The sequence below is a fragment of the Lipotes vexillifer genome, unplaced genomic scaffold (assembly GCF_000442215.2).
Source record: "Lipotes vexillifer unplaced genomic scaffold, Lipotes_vexillifer_v1.1 scaffold394, whole genome shotgun sequence".
Taxonomy (NCBI): domain Eukaryota; kingdom Metazoa; phylum Chordata; class Mammalia; order Artiodactyla; family Lipotidae; genus Lipotes; species Lipotes vexillifer.
In genome coordinates this window covers 3734169-3752157 of record NW_006791731.1, presented here as the reverse complement: position 1 = coordinate 3752157, position 17989 = coordinate 3734169, and the positions used below count along the sequence as shown (strand labels likewise).

At 62.2% G+C, this 17989-nt stretch overlaps 1 protein-coding gene across 1 annotated transcript in view; it reads right to left on the bottom strand.

Moving 5' to 3' along the window:
- Window positions 1-678: 678 nt before the first annotated feature.
- The window catches only part of TRAPPC9 (trafficking protein particle complex subunit 9), a 521576-nt gene continuing 504265 nt past the window's right edge, over window positions 679-17989 (bottom strand). Inside the window, exons 22-23 of the mRNA XM_007464593.1 lie at window positions 1483-1703; window positions 679-849 (exon numbers count right to left, since the gene is read on the bottom strand). Coding sequence (XP_007464655.1) covers window positions 679-849; window positions 1483-1703 — 392 coding nt within the window. The remainder of the gene's footprint in view (window positions 850-1482; window positions 1704-17989) is intronic.

Genomic DNA, 17989 nt, shown 5'->3' with positions numbered 1-17989 from the left:
CGCCGGGGGCTGTTGAGCTGGCGGGCGGCCCCCTGACCACACTGGACAAGCAGAGGCAGGGATGCAGGTGGACCAGCAGAGAAGCGAGGCAGGCCCTTTATTGGAGAATCTGTCACCGACACGCAGACGCACACAGGCCATGGCCCCCCACAGCCCAGCCTGGAACCATCCCAGGGGCCAGAACAACTGGCACAGGTGACCGTCTACACACCGGGGGCAGGTGGCTCCTCTTGGGGTCAACCACAGTGCCACCTCTCCTGGCTGGGCTGCCTCGGGGCCCCTGGGAGAAGAGCCCGCCCTCGGGGGAGTCCAGGGGCCGAGGGGGCCGAGGGGGCTCCCCAGACCCACCCCAGCTGCGCCCCACCACCCCCACGCTCACCTCTTCTGCCTGCTGGCTGGGCTGTGAACCCCAGGCCACAGGAACAGGTGCAGGGACCCAGGGCCACACTTTGGGGTTTGGTTAGCATTCACCCTGGCAGCGGCCTCTTGCAGGGGAGCCCTGATGGCCAGTGTGGGAAGGGGCATGGCTGCCAAGCCTGGGGGCCCCTGCAAAGCCCAGAGAGGACGCCGCAGGTAGGAGGGGAGGTGAGGGGTGGGAGGAGTGGACAGCAGTTGCAGCGAAGGCCTGTCCCCTGCCCGGGGGGCCCTCTGGTCATCTCTCCCCGCGGGAACAGCGGCTCAGGCCTGGGCCCCCAGGGCGCGCACGTGCACGCTGGGCAGGCGGAACCAGGAGGGCGGCAGCCCCTTGCTGGAGCTGTTGTCCTCGTGGAAGCGGATGCGGAGGAAGAAGTCGCCCGTGCAGAGGAACAGAAGGGCCCCAAGGCAGGCTGACTGGCCCGACGGCCGCACCTGAGGGGAGGAGGGGCATCAGCTGGGAGCAGCGCGGACCCCCAGGGCCTCCAGGAGAGCCCTGAACCTACCTAGATACGGAGGCGGGGGCGGGCGGGCCCCCAGGACTTGCTCCCGTGGCCCTCCAGGGCTTCCCTGGTGTGCTGCCCCGGGCGAGTCACTGCACCTCTCTGGGCCTCAGCTCCTATCCTAGGATGGCGTTAATCACACTTCCCTCCCTGGGCTGTTTGGGGGTCAGGGAGTGTGGGGAGCGTTTGGGGCAAAGGCGCCATCTCAACAGGTAAGTGGAGCTTGAGGACTGTGTCTTGTGACCCCATCAGTCCCTCTGGGCCTGCGTGCAGCGACCGCAAGCAGGGAGGAGCCGGCCACGTGGGGCAGGGCAGCGGTGCCAGGGGCACAGAGGTCTGACGCTGTCTTGCCGCTCCCTCGGCACACTTGTCTCAGCTCCTTAACAACCCTCGGGGCTGGTATCCCCATCCTAGCTCTGCTCCCAGAGACGTGAACTTGTCTGAGGTCTCAGGGCGAGTCAGGGGGACGAGGGTCAATGCAGAGAGGCCGTCACGTCTACCAACCCCTAAGTCTGCCACTGGGGGAGGGGTGGGACAGAGGACAGTGACCGGGGGCCGCACGCACCTTGTCCAGGTAGAAGGTGCCGGAGCCCACGAAGGAGACGGCATGGCGCAGGTCGTAGGTGTGCACGCCGTTCTGGTGGTCCTGGAAGGGCACCACGCCGAGGGCGAAGGGCCCCACGCTGCGCGGGCTCCGGTTGGTCAGCCTCACCTCCAGGCGCACGGGGTCGCCCACACGGCAGGCCGCCGCCTCGCGGTCACAGGGCTGTCCGTCCACCAGCACGTCTGTGAGGGACACGGGGCACGAAGCTGTCAGGGCACCGCCCAGCCGGCCTCCCTCCCTCCATTCATTCATTCATTCATTCCCCGCTCCTTCACCCACCAAGGCTGGCTCCTGGAAAACAGAGGAAGGGCCCCAGTTCCTGCTCTCCCGACATGCAGGCCAGCGGAGATAGGCGTCGGGGCCGGAGCTGTACCCCAGGGGGGTCTGTGCCACGCTAGAGAGGCCGAGAGGGCCCCAGGGTCACTGGGGGTTCCTGAAGGGCCTCCTAGCTGCCCCCACCTGGAAGGGCTGAGCTCTGGCCCAGACCCCAGGGGCTCCTGCAGGTGGAGGACAGCCAGGGGAGGGGCTGAGAACTGGCGGGAACTGTGCACAGGCCGGGGCCGAGGAGCCGTGGCTGGGCCTCTGTCGAGTCACCTGCAGACCGCCCCGCCCAGATTGCTGCAGCGAGGGCCAGGGTGGCCCTGGGGCACCACGGAGGCGGGACGCTAGCTGGGGGAAGGTCTGGGAGTCACGGAGCAGGGCGCGTACCCGCCAGGCACGGAACAGGGAATGGGCGGCAGCAAGGGGGTGGGGTGATGGGGCAGGTAGACTGGAGAGGCTGTGCTGTGACCCCCACTCTCCTCAGACCACCAGACATCCCAGCAGGATGGCGGGGTGGGTAGGCTGGGGGACCCGCCTTCAAGCATGGGTGCAAGGCACAGGCTGCCATTTGAGAGTGACAAGTGTCCTTAAGAGAGGCAGAAGAGGAGAAAACTGACTCAGAGGGGAGCCCAGGTGAAGACAGAGGCAGAGGCTGCAGTGATGTAGCCGCAGCTCCAGGAGCTGGGAGAGGCAGGGGGGATCCTCCCCCAGAGTGCTGCCCACAGACCTCCAGCCTCCAGAACAGTGAGAGAGACAGTCAAGCCCTGTTGTCTCGAGGCCCCCAGTCTGTGGTAATTTGCTATGGCAGTGCTGGATGCTGATACGGTCAGTAAGGGTCCTTCCTGACACCAGAAGGTCACCGGCTTGTTGATCCAGCCATGGAGGCCAGGGAAGGGGGTCCTAGACCTGCAGTGGGACCTCACACCACACGGTACCGGCCGTGGGGCCACCAAGCGCCGACCCTGAGCCCTGGCCTCGTCACATCTGCAGGCCCAGGAGTGATGATGTGACACCTGTGTACTTCCTCGCGCCTGCCCACCTTGCTGTTTAAGGACTCGTCAACCTTGACCCCGCCATTTTACCAGCATCCCGCGGTGGAGGCTAGTCAGGGACAGCCCCTGAGTCGGGGACCCCCTGAGTCACTGCCACTGCTCTTGACACCAGGCGACTACACGGAAGACCCTCCTGCCCAACAGCTATGGGGCCTCAGTGCCCATGGGAGGAGGCCAGCGCCTCACTGGGGTTCCTGGAGGGCACGGGTCTGGAGAGTGGCCAGCCCTGGACGGGCCATGCAGACCCTTCCTCCAAGGCAGGTGGATATCCCCAAGGAGTGCTGGAATCTCTTCAGCTGACCTTTCCGTAGCACATCCAGGGCTCAGAGTGAGTGAGTGAGTGAGTGAGTGAGTGAGTGAGTGAGTGAGTGAGTGTGTGTGTGTGTGTGTGTGTGTGTGTGTGTGTGTGTGTGTGTGTGTAGAGAGGATATATCAGGAACAAGAGACACTGGCTTCTGTCCTGGGCCTGTTTCAAACCTGAGAAGTGGGCGTAATGAGAGTTCTTGGTCCCTCTCCTGCTCAGGCCGGGCCCCGGTGATGAGTGCTGAACCATGAACCCAGCCAGGCAAGTCTGAGCCTCATGTGGAGAGAGCAGGTGTAAGGAGAGCCTCGGTTGATGGTTCCATTAAGGGGAAGACAGGATTATCTGCAAATCAGCGAAGGGTGGCCGGCTCGCTGCATCTCTGCCACCTCTGTTCTCCCTTGTAGAGAACCGCGTGGGCCACAGGCACTGGCCTACGGCTCATCTGAAGAGCAGCCCCCAGCTCACCTGGTGGTGCCCATTTAACCCTTCCCTGATGCCCAGCTCTGCTTGGCCCCTGGGGCAATGAAGAGGGGAAATGAGGCTGTGGACACAGTTCCCATGGGACTCTTTCCTTGGCATTCTCTAAATGAGGGGGAGGGGCATGGTCCCGAGGTCAGGCCAGGGTGGCAGGGATGGGGGACGGAGCTGGCCCCTGGCTGAGCAGCAGGCCGGGCTGGGATCTTGGCTTTGCCCTAACCCTTCATCCTGGAGGAGACCCTTTGCCCAACTGAGCCTCCTTCACCTCATCTGCAAAACCGGGGTAATGATCCAGAGGCAGACAGAGGACCCAGCCAGGCCTGCCCTGCCCTAGTCTGGGGAGAGCTGCTTGCTTCCTTGTCTGCCTCCCCAGGGAGGAGGGCGACCCTCAAGAGGGGCAGGACCCACCTGTCTTGCTCTCTGATGTGTCTCCAGTCACAGGTGACCAACTGCCATGGTTCATCCATCCTGGCTTTAGTACTGAAACTTCTGCGTCCCGGGAACCCCTCAGTGCCAGGCACACTGGGACAGTTGGTCACGCCACACCCATGCCTGGCACCCACAATAACTGCCTGCCAAACTCACGACTTTCTGGGCTCAGCAAGCAGCTGTCTCCTTCCACCCTGCAGCTCCAGCACCTCCAACCTGGGCCCGAGAGCACCAAATCTTACCACGTCACTCAATGGGAGGAAACAGCAGAGGTCCGTTTTCTCTGAGAATATGACATGCTTCCTGAATTGAAAAGGATGCCAGGGCTGGCCTCTCCTGGGACCCACAGGGTACTGTGCGAGAAATCTAGTGAAAATGCATCTGAGATAACAGTGTTGACGGTGACCGTGATGGCTGTGCTCAGGTCGGGGGTTGTAACTCCACCGGCACTAATGTCCCAGCATACCCCTTGCTGTAGTGAATTCGATTCTCTGACTCTGGACCAGGGCAGCTGTGCCCCATGCTGGGGAGAGGGGACCCTTCTCGCGTGGAAGCCCCGCTGAGCAAGGCTTGAAGGAACAGCTGAGACCAGCAAGGAGAAGCCCCAGCCATCCACCAGGGAGTCACAGAACTCACTAGGAAGGAGCAGGGAAGAAATAATTTAAAATTTCTCAAAGGCAAGCTGTGTTGGAGCCATTTCTAAATTGCCCAGAGGAATGAGAACCACCTCGCAGCACTGCCGGGAGTTCAGCCGCCCTGTGGCACGTGCAGGGCTCAGCTCGGCTTCCCGCCCACCGTCCCCGGGGGCCACCTGGCCCAGCCCCTCCGCCACGTGGGGAAGGTGGGTGCCGCTTCCACTCAATCGCCAGACCAGGGGGGGCCCCTGCCAGGGACGGCGGGTTAGCACTCCCTCTGTGTCCGCAGCAGACTGGCCAGCTGCAGGGAGCGGGTGGGCACACCAGTCCAAGTGTGTCCCGTGCAGCTGGCACCTCCCCGCCCAGAGGATTCCTCACAATCACCCGGGAGCCTTCCCGCGGCATCCAGGGTGGGCTCATTCAGACCCCCGTGGGAACCCCAGGTCTGATGTCCAGGTGTGCGGGGTCTATTTGCTCCCCTTGGCCTCCAGGGTCGGCCCATCAGGCAGCTGCCACTGTCTGCTTCCTGGGGTGGTGACCCCCCTGCCCACCTCCAGGCTGGGGTATAGGGCTCCCTGCTGCTGTGCGGTTTTGAGTAGTTTCTCCTTGACTCCTCCCCGCCTGCCCTCTCCAAGCCTCAGTTTCCTCACCTTTAGAAGGGCTGATAGGAAAGCCCACCTCAAAGAGGTTTTGTGAGAATTGGAAACGCACACGCAGAGGGGGCGGGGCACACGGCGGCCGCAGCGGGACGGCTGGATCATTATCACCATTACGCTCACATCCACCCTGGGCAGTGGAGAATGCGCAGGGCGGGCCAGGTCCCTGACCAGCTCTAATCCCCAGCCGAGGAGGACACTTTGCATTTATATAGCCTCTCCGGGCCGTTCCTCACCTGCAGGCTGGCCGTGTATGCTGATGGGGAAGATGACCAGCACAGCGCTGATGCGACGGACAGAGGACCGAGGCAGCAGGATGAGTCCCTTCAGCCTCTCCTGGCCACTCTGTCCAGGAGGGATGCAGACCCACAGCCAACCTGCAGGTGGGCCACATGGCGACCTGGGATGCCCCAGCCTCCCGGGGAGGCAGGGAGGGGGGGTCCCAGCCTGGAAGCCCATCTCCTGACCCCCAGGCTGCTGGGGAGCTGCGCACGGGCGACCTCGACCTGGGGGCTCCTCGGGAGCGGTGGGCGGGAGACGCAGAACTCTGGCTCTGTGAGGTCTAGCCTTGTCCCCAAGAAGCTCCCGGAACCCTGAGTCTGTGCCGCCAGAGGGGGTGGTGTGGTAGACAGAATGACACCCCCAAAGATGTCCACATCCTAATACCTGGATCCCGTGCAGTGTGTTCCCGCACACGCTAAAGGGACTCTGCAGGTGACATTCAGTTAAGGACCTTGAGACAGCAAGTATCTTGGAGTATATGGGTGGGCCCAATGTCGTCACAAAGGTCCTTATAAGGGCAAGAGAGGGCAGGAGAGAGCCTGGAAGGCTGTGTGTCCATGGCGGCGGAGGGAGGCTGGGAGTTGCTGCACGGCTGGCTTTGAAGGCAGGACGGGGCCAAGGGGTGCGGGCGTCCCTGGAGCCCAGAAGGCGGGAACCGGGGTCTCCCCAGCCCCCAGCCTGCCGCCACCTCTTAGACTGGCCTACAGGACCGTGGGGTAGTTCTCAGCCACTAGGTTGGCACTCACTTGTTAGAGTGGCTGCCGCTCAGCGACCAGAGAGCTGCCGCCGCCTCCCGGGCCCAAGGGGAGGGCGAGCAGAGCCCAGCCTGGAGCTGGACCGTGCGCGCAGTCTGAACTCTGCCTGAGTCCCTCATCTGGAAACGCAGCGAGTGTCACATTCTCTGTGCAAAGTGCCAAAGGGAAGTGCTCAAAGGTTCGGTTCGTTTCTGCCCGACCTGCCCCCAAGCCCCCAGTTTCTGAAACCCGAGGCCCGAGGCCAAGGCCACAGCACTCGTTATCTTAACGTGTCTGTGGAACATTCTGGATGTGGCCCTGCCCTCAAGCAGCTCCAGGTGGGAGGGACTCCTGGACAGGAAAGGTGGCCACCCTGCAGGACCGAGCAGGAGGGGCTCAGGACCCAGTGAGGGCCGCAGCCGGGCGCCGGCTCCTCTGGGCAGCCCTGACGTCGTCGCCCAGGTGTCCAGCGGGGTCTCACCCTTAACTTGGCCCAAACGAAACCCTCCCACTTTCTCCCGGAAACCCCGCCTCCCCAGGGTCTTGCGTACAGAAGTGGCCCTAACTGGCAGGCCCGCCTGGCGCCGGGAGGTCACACCGAGGTGTTCCCCAGGCACCCACACCCAGCCCACCGGCCCGCCCGGCGGCCATCCCCATCTCCGCCCCGACCCACTCTATCTTAGCCCAGGCCAGCTTCCCACACGGCAGCCAACGGTTCACAGCAGCGTGAACCATGGTTTCACCTTGTCACGTCCTCGCTCGCCCCTTGCCCGGTCCCAGAATAAGAGGGAGTTTTGATCACATTATGGCCACTGACCCTGGTCTCCAGGGCCCTGCACGGCCCTGAGCCAGGTTCCCCCATCCCCGCGCTCCTACCACGTTGCCTCCCTCCTCCCTGTTCCGCCAGCAGGCCCAGCGCATCCCTGCCCCAGGGCCTTTGCACCTGCTGTTCGCACCACCTTGGCCCTCTCCTCAGGGATGCTGTCTCTGACCACACAGTCAAGAGCCTTCCTGCCCCGTCACTCCTCCACTCTCTTCATTTTCTCCTGACCCTCAACATCTTATCTGAAGTTCTTCTTTACCCATTTGTTTGTTAACCATGTGTTCCTCCCTCCTCGCCCCAACACCCGGGCCAGGCAGGCACTCTTCTAGTTCATATTTGTGGAGTGAATGAGTGGATGAATGAAAGACTAGGTGAGTGGGCTTTGAGGCAGGGGTACCTGGGCTCAAATCCCGGCCGTGCCCTGCCCCCTTCGGGCCCCCTGGGACTCGAGGGGACTGGGCCACGTCCCCGAAGCACCCCTACAGAGAGGACGTTAGGACCAAGCTGCCACTGCCCGGCTCTGGTCCTGACTCGCAGACCCAGCTTTCGTGGAGATTATTTATGCGGGAGAATCTCATATCGTAAGAAATCTCCGGGGAGCGGATTAGTCTCTTCGCTCAAAGCGTTAAACTGGGCCTCAGTCCATCTCCTGCCGCCCCCGGCCCTGCTTCTCCTTCACTTTTAATACCAGCCAGAGTCACGGACTTAATTTTATCTGGCCCAGAATGGCTCCTGAAACGGCTGCCACGTTTATGCTATAGCACGTTGACGGGCTCTGGCAGGAGCCCATGCTATAAATAGAAGGCATGATGAGGGAAGGGCCTGCAGGGCCCAGGCTGGCGAGGAAGGCACTAGGGGGAAGGCGGCCGGCGGTGCCAGCCTGCGCTCTGGCCAAGGGCAGCCACCGTGCAGACAGCGGGCGGGGCTTCACGCAGTGAGAGTGCGCTGAGAACGGGGCGGTGCCCGCACCCCGAGGCGCCACCAGGTCAGGCGAGTCTTCCGTTGCCCACTCCCTCCCCCCCTACCCTCTCCGGTGCCCCACACAGGCCAAGCCCCTACCCGCCCCCCCACCCTCATGTGCTCCTGGAGGGCAGAGAGAACAGGGGAGGCTTTAGCGGGTGTTGAGCAGGGAGGCTGAGGTCCGGGAAGTGATGGGGCTGCCAGGGCCCGGGGCCTCTGGCCCGCCCCAGACGCTGCCCCGACGGATTGCCCGTCATCCAGGGCTTGGTATCAGCATGGCGGCTGGAGTCCTGCTTCTGGAGGGGGCGGCTCTGTTCTCCAGCCTCGGTCTCCCCTCTTGCCCCAGGAGGGGCTGCAACAGCTCCGCTTTCCCATGCGGGGCCGGTTTAGACCCCCGCCTGGCCTCGCCAAACGCCGCCCCTACTGCACGCTGCACCTGGAGGGGGCTGGCCTTTCTTGGTGCCCAGGACACAGGCAGACACCGCCCTGGGGACCTGCCAACCTCTTATGCCCACTGCACTCCAGAGGGTCCCGGGCCCACGTGAGCCCGGGAGCAGGTGGAGAGCGCGGTGGAAGGGGCCCGGCGCGGCCCTCTGCACCCAGGCGCCCCCTCGCCCTCCCCCGCGGGCACCAGCCTGCTATGCTTCTCACTGCTATTAGTCTTGTGGGTGACAGGAGCTCCCAGTGGCACCCTGGTCACTGTTCTCAGGCTTCACAGGCACCGCCTCACGCAGTCCTCAGACCAACCCCATCAGACTGGCGCTGTCACTGCCCCACTTTACAGGTGAACCTACCCCGGTGTGGAGAGGCTCGCAGCCGGCCCGAGGCGCCCAGCTCCCACCCAAACCCTGGGCACAGGGGCTTGTGTTATTATAACAGCTTTACTGGGATTTAGTTCACAAACCACACAGCTCACCTACTAAAGTGTACAATTCCATGGCTTTTCATAGATTCCCAGACCTGTGCAACCATCACTACGGGCAATGTGAGGGCATTTTCATCACGTCAAAAAGAAACCCCATACGCCTTCACCATCCCTGCCTCTCTCCTCATCCCCCAGCCCTGGACAGCCACGAATCGAGTTTCTAGCTCTCCAGACGCCCCAGATCTGGTACCATCATACATATTCGGTCTTTAAGGACTGGCTTCCCTCCCTGAGCGTGACGCTGTCAAGGCTGTGCCCTGTGGGAGCCCGCGCTTCCCTCCTCTTCACGCTGGAGTGATGTTCCGTCGTGTGGCCACACCACAGCTTGCCTTCATTTGTGGATGGGCCCTCGGGTGCCTCTACCCTTGTCTGTCGTAAGCAGCGCTGCTGTGGACACTCCAGGACAAGTGTCTGTACGGACTCAGGGTTTCACTTCTCGAGGACACACACCTCAGGGCAGAACTGCCGGGGCGTGTGGGTCTGCGTTTAACCTGCCGAGGAACCCCCAGGCTGTGTTCTGAAGCAGCTGAGTTATCTCACAGTCCTACTCGCAGCGTTCAGGTTCTCCACGTCCCTCCCAGCGCTTGTAGTGCCTGCCTTTCTTTGTCCCAGCCATCCTAGTGTGGGTGCGGGAGCGTCTCCCTGCTGTGCCCACGCCCGGCCAGGCAGCTGCGGCCCTCAGCGCCCCACAGGGTGGACGTGCGCCTCTGCCTGCCGGGACAGGAGTCTGCAAAGGCCCTTTTGTTCGGTCTTCTTTACTCATCTATCCTTCGCTGAGAACCTTCTGGAATCCCAAGCCCTTAACCCCACTCGTCCTCCTGGAGACTGGGGCTGGGCAGAGGGCTGGGGCATAGTGTGGGTTCCTCTCCCCTCATGCACGGCAGAGAATAGGGGGCCGGGCGAGTCTGAGGCCAGCAGAGAGCATCAGGACCCAGACTTCAGAGGCGCAGGTGGGAGCAGGGCCTCTGGGGCCAAGACGAGGGCCGGGTAGAGAGTGGAGCCTGAGGACGAGCAGGTCACGGATGGGCCAGTGGTCAGGCCGGCCCTGCGGCGTCCACAGCCGTCTCTCTAGTCTGGTCCACGGAGTGGGAGGGCGTGAAGGTCAGGGGCGGGCAGACGGTCCTGGCACTTGGGAGACACTTGCCAAATGGCTGTGGACAGCCCAGCGGTTCTAAACCACTGTGGACTTTTCAAAAGGGACCTGCCTGGCGGCTCCCGGGAGTCTGGCCTCCTAGGTCGATTCTGACGAGCGCGCGCGCGCGCGCGCGCGCGCGTGTGTGTGTGTGTGTGCGTGCGCGCGCACGTGTGCGTGTCCCGGGCCACGGTATCACTCTGAGAGGCATTGGAAGACGGACCTTGGGTGGAGCCTGCACAGCACAGTTCCCTTGGGGGCTGAAGGAAACACGGAAAATATCAGCAGCCTGCCCCCCCCCACCCCCGCCAAGGTCACGCGCAAGTCAGTCTTCAGTGGCAAAGAGGGGTGAGTCGTGGACGGCCTGCTCGTTGCTTGTTTAGGGCACACAGCTCCCAGGGCCGGCAGTGGAAGGCTTATTCTCCCCCAGAGCCCAAACCCCCGGCAAGGACACCCTCCCGGCCTCACCCGAGAGCTCCACCTTCCTTGCCTTTCATTTCTTTGATAAAACTGGACGACTAAGCAGACTTTAGGTCTAATTTTGGACAAAACAACTTAAAGACTTGGGAACAATGCAGTAGGAATTAATGAGGTGAAGACTCCAAAACTGCCGGAGTGAGTCAAGTTTTCGAGGCTCTACCAAGCCTGCTTCAGCTGAAGCACATTTAAATTTCAAATTTCACAAGACACACATTTTTCTAGTTGACATAAATCTTGGGTGGGCCTAAATTTTAGAGCCAAATTTGATTCAGGCGAGGCTAGGTTCGGGAATTTATCAAGGAGCTTTATCGCCCTTTAAATGAAGCAACAAAGAAGCTCAAGAGGGAACAAAATACAGTAGCTGAGCCTCGGGGATGCGGGGAAGAACCAAGGCCTGGGGCCCTGGCCTGGCGGCGCTGCCCCCCCGCCCCCCAGCACTGGCTGTGCTTTGGGAGAAGGCACAGGCAGGCCCAGTAGAGAACGCTGTAATTCCCGACTAGCCAGTAAAAAGTGGTGAACTTCCTCTAATGCCAACGTAGCTAGTCGCTAGGTATGCAACCAAGGCGGCAGGTTTTCCCTCGCTACCGACGAGAGCCAAGTAACTGACCTTTTCTCTGTGGCTGTTAGGGAGCTCAGGGCCAAGAGCGTACCAACCTAGGGCACCACGCAGGCCCTCAGCAGCCGTATCTCAGTCTACACACACAGGCGCACACACACGCATGCACATGCATGCACGCACGCACACACGGCCTCTCCTGCATGCCCACTCCTCCAAGTCTTGACCAACTGTGCCAAATATGGTTTCCCTTAGTCCAGATGTTTCAAATCTTATTTTGCTACTTTATTGACAGAGAGTTTGCAAAAGAGGTCGGGAGCACAGAGATGCCCCGGAGGTGGGAGTGACGGTGTTCTGGGCAAGGGTGTTACACGCAAAGAGACAGTGGGCATTTGGGGAGGTGGCATCAAGCCCCACAGCCGCCTCCCGCCTCCCCCCACCTTCCGAGCCTCCCGCACGGCGGGGAAGAGGGTCTTTCTGTTGGCCGTGCTGGCTCAGGCTGGGGGACACGAGCGGAGAGTGACGGGCCGGGAGAAGGGCTGCTCCCGAGAGCTCGGCTCGGCTGCGCAGGCTCCACCGGGTCCCGGGCCGGGCGCTCGTCAAGGTGGGCACCACACAACGCCTGAGCCCTGCTCTCAACGTGCTAAATGGCGCGCGTTTTTAACAGTTACTGAGGTAGATAATTAGTTCACAAGCCAGGATGCCTCTTCCCCAGCATCCGGGGAGGGAGAACGCGCAAGACACATACGTGTAATTACCCTCAAGCCGAGAACAGCTCCTGAGGAGCCGTTTGGCTCTCTTGGGTAAATAATTTACTTTTACAACTTTTCATTAAAGATTAAAGGGAATTAGATTAAAATGAAGGCGAGCTGGAGTTGGAGGGGAGATGCGTGTGGCTTGGAGCTCACTCGTGGAATGTCCTCTGGCCTCCCGGGCACGTCCACCCGGGGGCCAGCACCCGCGGGGCGGGCCGGGACCAGGCCGGTGGAGGGGAGCCCCCGCCGGCTGCATCCTGCAGCCCTGTGGCTGCCTGTGGACCGTGCAAACCTGCTCCAACGACGGGGAGAGACTCACACGGCCAACACCACCCACCAGGTCAGGGGTCTCCCTGCCCACGGTCGCCCTGGTTCTCGGGCCAGGCGAGCAGGGTGGCAGAGCTCAGACCAAGTGCAGGTTCCGGGAGAGCCCCTTGAGAAGCTGGAGCCTCTGCTTCCTCGCCTGCAAGGGGGTGATGCGGCCAAAGGGCTGGTGTGCAGAGCCGGGGCAGAGAAGTGCCCGACAAACGCGAGGGCTCACGACGGGGACCAGAGGCAGCGGTGCAGGCGGAGTTACAAGGTCGGTTCAGTTTGAAGAGACTGAGTTCGGGGCGGCCACATTCGAACCCTGGTCTCGCCTGAGGGTTCCGTGCTGGTGGCCGCCCTCTGCTGTCCTCTCCCTAGCGGTGTCCCCCTGCCCCAGGTCTCAAGGCCCCTCCACCCGGGGGCCCGCCCTGCTCTTCCCTCATGGAACACTTGAACTCGGGAGGTTCTGGCGGCAGAGGCTGGCCGCGTGTTCACCAGACCATTCCCTTGCCTCCTGGGCACACAGCCAGAGTGCAGTGTCCGCAGTGCTGAGGCGTGAACACAGGACTGAGTCCCGGCCAGTGGACAGCACGGGGAAAATGACACCTCCCAGAGCTGGTCCCCACACACATCCCTCCTACAATCCCCCATCTGCCTGCTGACAGAACTAAAGGAGCTGAGAAGGGTCCAGGGGGGAGCCGCGGGATAAGGGAAGCTCTGGGATGGGCAGGGCCCCAGGGTGGGCGGAGCCAGGGTGCCCCAGTGGGCTCCAGACAGGCCACCCCCCCCCCACCACCATGAGAACATAAAAGTAAGGCTGCTGTGTTGGGCCCCTGAAATTTGGGGCTGTTTGTTATGGCATTTAGCTATGACGTTTACCGGCCTCCGGGGCTCGTCTCTCCAAACTGCTCCCTTTCAGAAGCGACACTGGAACCCAGTGCGGAGCTGACGTGCTCAGGACCATGGTGTGAATCAGCGGTGGCGTGGGCACTGGAGCCCGGGTGCCCTTCCCTTCCCAAAGGGACCGGAACTGCTTTTGCACAGGGAGCACCGTGCTTAGTGGAGACAATGCCTCTCTTAGGCCCTCTGCTTCAACCTCCTCTTTTTGGACAACCACTTCAGACAACTGAAGATAAACCAGGAAAAAAAACGGAAGAATGAAAGCTGTGCTGTGCCTGCTGGCTGGTAGCATTATGCAAAGACATCATTCTGAGAACAGCAGAGAATTTGAAATGACTTCTCTGTCTCCGAGCAGTGTCCCTACGTTTTCAATCTCTCTGTTTTCCTCTTCACTCAGGACTTTCTAAATAAAGATTGCTGCCCCGCAGGCAGCCCCTCCGCCGCTCCTGTGGCTCTGCGTCCAGGCAGGTCCTCACCACACAAGGCTGTCCCAGCCCCAGACCTTCTCACCCACAGGATCAGATCACACGGCTGGCACTGTTGGCACCAGGAGGATATGCAGGAATCTAAGGACCCTCCCTTCCCTAGATGAGAAAGCTGAGAGCCGGAGGGGAAGGAGCACGGGAGGCCCCAGCGGACACGCGAAGGGGCCGTGCAGTTGGTTTCATGCCGCTGGACCTTTGCGCAGGCGGCCCACTGCCTGGGCCTGGGAGCCTGCCCAGTCTGCCTGTCCAGCTCAGCCTCCCCTCCCCGGTGCCTCGGGGGCTGCACTCGGCATCCTGCATTTACCTGGGGTCCTGCCACCACCACGGACTCGGGAGGGCAGGACATGGGCACTCCTCCCTCCATCCCCTGGCGCCCAGCAGGGCCTGAGTACCTGGGGCGGCCCCCAGGATTTGCAGACCTTCTGCTGGCCGGTAGTGGGGCCAGGCCTAGGAGCCAGGTCTCTGGACTCCGGGGTCTGTCCAGGCGGGGAGACAGCCAAGGAGAAGAAAAAGGGTTTCCAGGGAGAAAATGTAAAAGGATGTCGATGTAGGATTGGTGCCCTCGACTGCCCCTCCAGAGCTTTCTAGACCGAGTTGAAGGCCATCTGCCTCTCTCCTCTGCTCACTCTCCCCAGCACCCTGTGACACCCCTCCGCCACCCATCACCCACTCACAGCCACACACAATGCCCCTCATACTCTCTGCCTTGCCAGCTCCTCTAGGCCTTTCCAAAACTCAGCTCGAGCAGCACCTCCTCCAGGAAGACTTCCCGAATCACACCTAGCCCCGCACAAGCCCCCCGTCATATCACGCACAGCCTCATGCCGGAATCTTCCGTTGACAAAATGTCTCCCTGATTGAGGCGAGCTCTTCTGAGGCCAGGGCTCAGGGTTCACTCACTGAACTAACCGACGAATGAACAGGGCCCGACTATGGCTTGCTGTGTGACCTTAGGGAAATCACTTAACTTCTCTGAGCCTCTGCTTTCCCATCTATAACCTGAGAGGAACGAGCTGGATGATTTCAGAACAGGCTACTACGTCAGGCGCTCGTGCCTGGGCTCAGCCCTCCAAGTCCAAACTCACACTGTTCTTTCTACTGATCCAAGGTGGCACGTTGGCTCCCTCGGCGTCCGGACACCGTGCCAGGACCGTCCCCTCACCCCGCCACACACAGCCCAGGGCCTGACACCTGCCTGGTGCTCGGTCAACGTTTACCATGTCAAACAGACTCTTTTAAGTGGTAGCAGCTGAAGCTTCCCGTAGAAGTGGAACACCCCAGAGCACACTCAGATCACTCAGGAAGGATACGGGCCACGAGAGGAGCTTCCGAGCGGCCCACGCGCCCGAACCATGGGAGCCGGGCAGCTGGACAGACAGGCTGGTGATGAGCCCGCTGCCCTGCACTTAAGTGGGGTCACTCCCGGCCATGAGAAAGGGCACCCTTGGAGCCCTCAGAGAGCACTGCCCTGCCGAGACTTTGCCGCTGGCCCTTTGGAAGGTGGGCTAGAGGCTCGTGAGGATGCAGTAAGGGGGCCCGTCACGGGCCCTCTGCCCTGGGCGAGCACCGCGCAGCAGGCCCCACGGTGGCGCTCACGGCACAGGGTAGGGGTGGGGTGGAGGCCCGCACAAACCCAGGACGGAGTGAGGAGCGGCCCTCGCTGCATCCACCCTGGGCGCAGGGCGTCGGATGCGGGGAGGGCGGCGTCAGAGCAGAGCGGCCTCAGGGAAATGGGCCCCGGCTGTCCGTGTGGCGCGGGCTGTGCACTGGGCTCGCAGACCCTCACCAGAGGTGACCCTGCTGAATGAGGCCCCCGCCCGGGCTTCTCTGACGGGGGCTTGAGCATCGCAGAGGCTCCAGGGGGCCCGACCCACATGAGAGTCCAGACTCTCCCGGACTCAGGCGGGCTCCCTGAAAACGAGTGTGGACGGAGCAGCTCCTGGAGGACCGTCTCCCCAGGGCCCGTGCCAGCTCCCGTGTGCTGCCCTCCATGCTGCCCTCTACCTGAGCTGCTCCTGGCACGGGGAACGGGCGCCCTCGTGCCGCTGCCTTTGCATTGGCTGGGTCCTCTGTTTGCAGAGGAAGAGCTCGGGGCCAGGCAGCAGCCCTGCACCACACGGTGAGCGTGAAAGGTGCCAGGGCGGTGCCGGGCACAGGCTGAGGGGCTGTCTGGGCAGCCCTGAGCCAGAAAAGAAGGCCCTTGCCCAGGGCCCCGCAGCTGGCTTGTGGCCTTCTGCTCTGGGGGACGGGCCTCTTGCCTCTCTGCAAGGACTGGTGGCTTCTCTAAATGTACTTTCCAGCCCGAGAGGACCAGATCGAGGAGCCCTGGGATGAGTCCCCAGGGGCCACTCAAACCACACCTGTCACCCAGGTGCCTGTCCCCTGCAACCCTCGGGCAGCGTGCCCCGGGGTGGGGGGGGGCCCTGTCCTAACACACGAGGTGGCTCCTGCATGTCACGCACTCCTGTCCTCCCAACCGACACAGTGCCAGCGCCAAGAGAGCACTGACCCCAGAGCAAGCACAGAGGATCCTTCCAGGTCGACCTGGCTTCCCAAACTGAGCCTCCTGCAGAGACGTCAAGACTGCCCCAGCTGTCCCTCATCCTGTGACTGTACAGATGACACACCTGAGGCAGGGGCAGGTTTGGGGGGAACGCTCAGGAGGAAAGATGCACTGCGAGGGCCCAGGACTGGAGTCGGCACGAGGAGGGGAGGCTGGCTGACGGGGCCCTGGGGACGGGGGCGCTGCCAGGCCACTAACCCGTGGGGCCCTCACCCAGCCTCAGTCTCTAACCTGTAAGATGAGACGGTGATGCCTGCCCGGCAGGGATGCTGAAAGATAGAAGGCGCAGGAGCGCTGCAATGTTCCTTGTGAGTGCGCTGTGCCGCGAGCTCGGGTGGCACACCCTCCTGGAAGCCCTCAGCTACGCCTGTACCCAGCCCGGCCCCCCCCACCCCGCGCTGTCACTACCTGTCCCTGCTGCTCCCCCTATGCGCTGGGAGCCCAAAGGGCAGGGGCTGAGGTCTATCTGTGTCTTGCCCAGTGGGTGTCTGTGAATGAATAGTGCACGGGGTGAGTGGCGGTGGCCCCTTCTGTAGCGACACTGGGCCTTCCAGCTCCCAGCGACCCTGGGCACCCACAGCGCCTCCCCTGAGCACCTCCCACGCGCCTGCACTGTTCTCGGTGCTTTGCGCACACGGTCCCATTCCTCCTCACCAGGGCCCTATGACAAAGGGTGTTACTGTCCCCACTTTATGGACAAGGTACACAGAGCTCAGGTCCTTGCCTGAGCTGGGATGTGGCTGCAGAGCTCACACTCTTAACTGCTTCCTTCCACACGAGTTCCTTTGTCCCCTGCAGTAGCAGCAAGCGACGTCGGCAGGATGGATGACCCCAGCGGACACGGAGAAACCAAGTGCAGCTCCAGCACGACGGACAAGAGCCCCTGCGGCTCCACCAGGCAGTCCGGCCAGGCCGCTGCCTGCTCGCGGGTTGCAGAAGGCCGAGTGCGAGGGGCGGAGCCTCCTGAGGAAGCTTCTGCCCTGCTGCCCGCTGAGCCGATCAATATGCCCTTTGAAACAAGCCCGGCCCGGCCCAGCCCAGGGAAAGGTTAAGGGCAGCCCACCCAGTCGGCCTACCTGGCTGCACATCTGAATCTCTGGCCCGATTCTGTCAGATGTTCGATGGAAATCACAGTGGAGTCCTCAGCCCTGAAGTGACCAGCAGCCAGAACTGGACAGAATACGTCCCTGTGAGGGTCCAGAGGCCAAGCATGCTCAGGGGCCAAGCCCACAGCACCCGACGGGGACCTCTGCCTTGGCTCTCAGGTAAACCTGGCCCTTCCGGAAACCACGTCTCCTGTAAGCATCCATGCTTCAGGTACCAGGGCCATGCCCTGCCCCTGACTCATTTCTGTCTCTGCACACTGCCCGCCTGCTTCCAACCCTAGCTTGTAACCACTGGCAACACGGGCAGGCTCCCCCGTTCCACTTACTCAAGTTGGCGATGTTGGCTCCGTGGCAAAGGGTGGTGCCCACAGTTCCTAATCTGCCCACCTATCTGGGCTCCTGTGCCCCAGCCTTGGAACAGGGATCTAGATACTTGGTGCTCTGCCGTCACAAACTCAACCAACACTGGACTACACATCACCCATCCAGCATCCATCCGTGTGTCTATCTACCCACGCACTCACCTGTCCATCCATCCACGCATCTCCCATCTGCCACCTGCCCATCCTTCCGCCCCCCCCGCCACC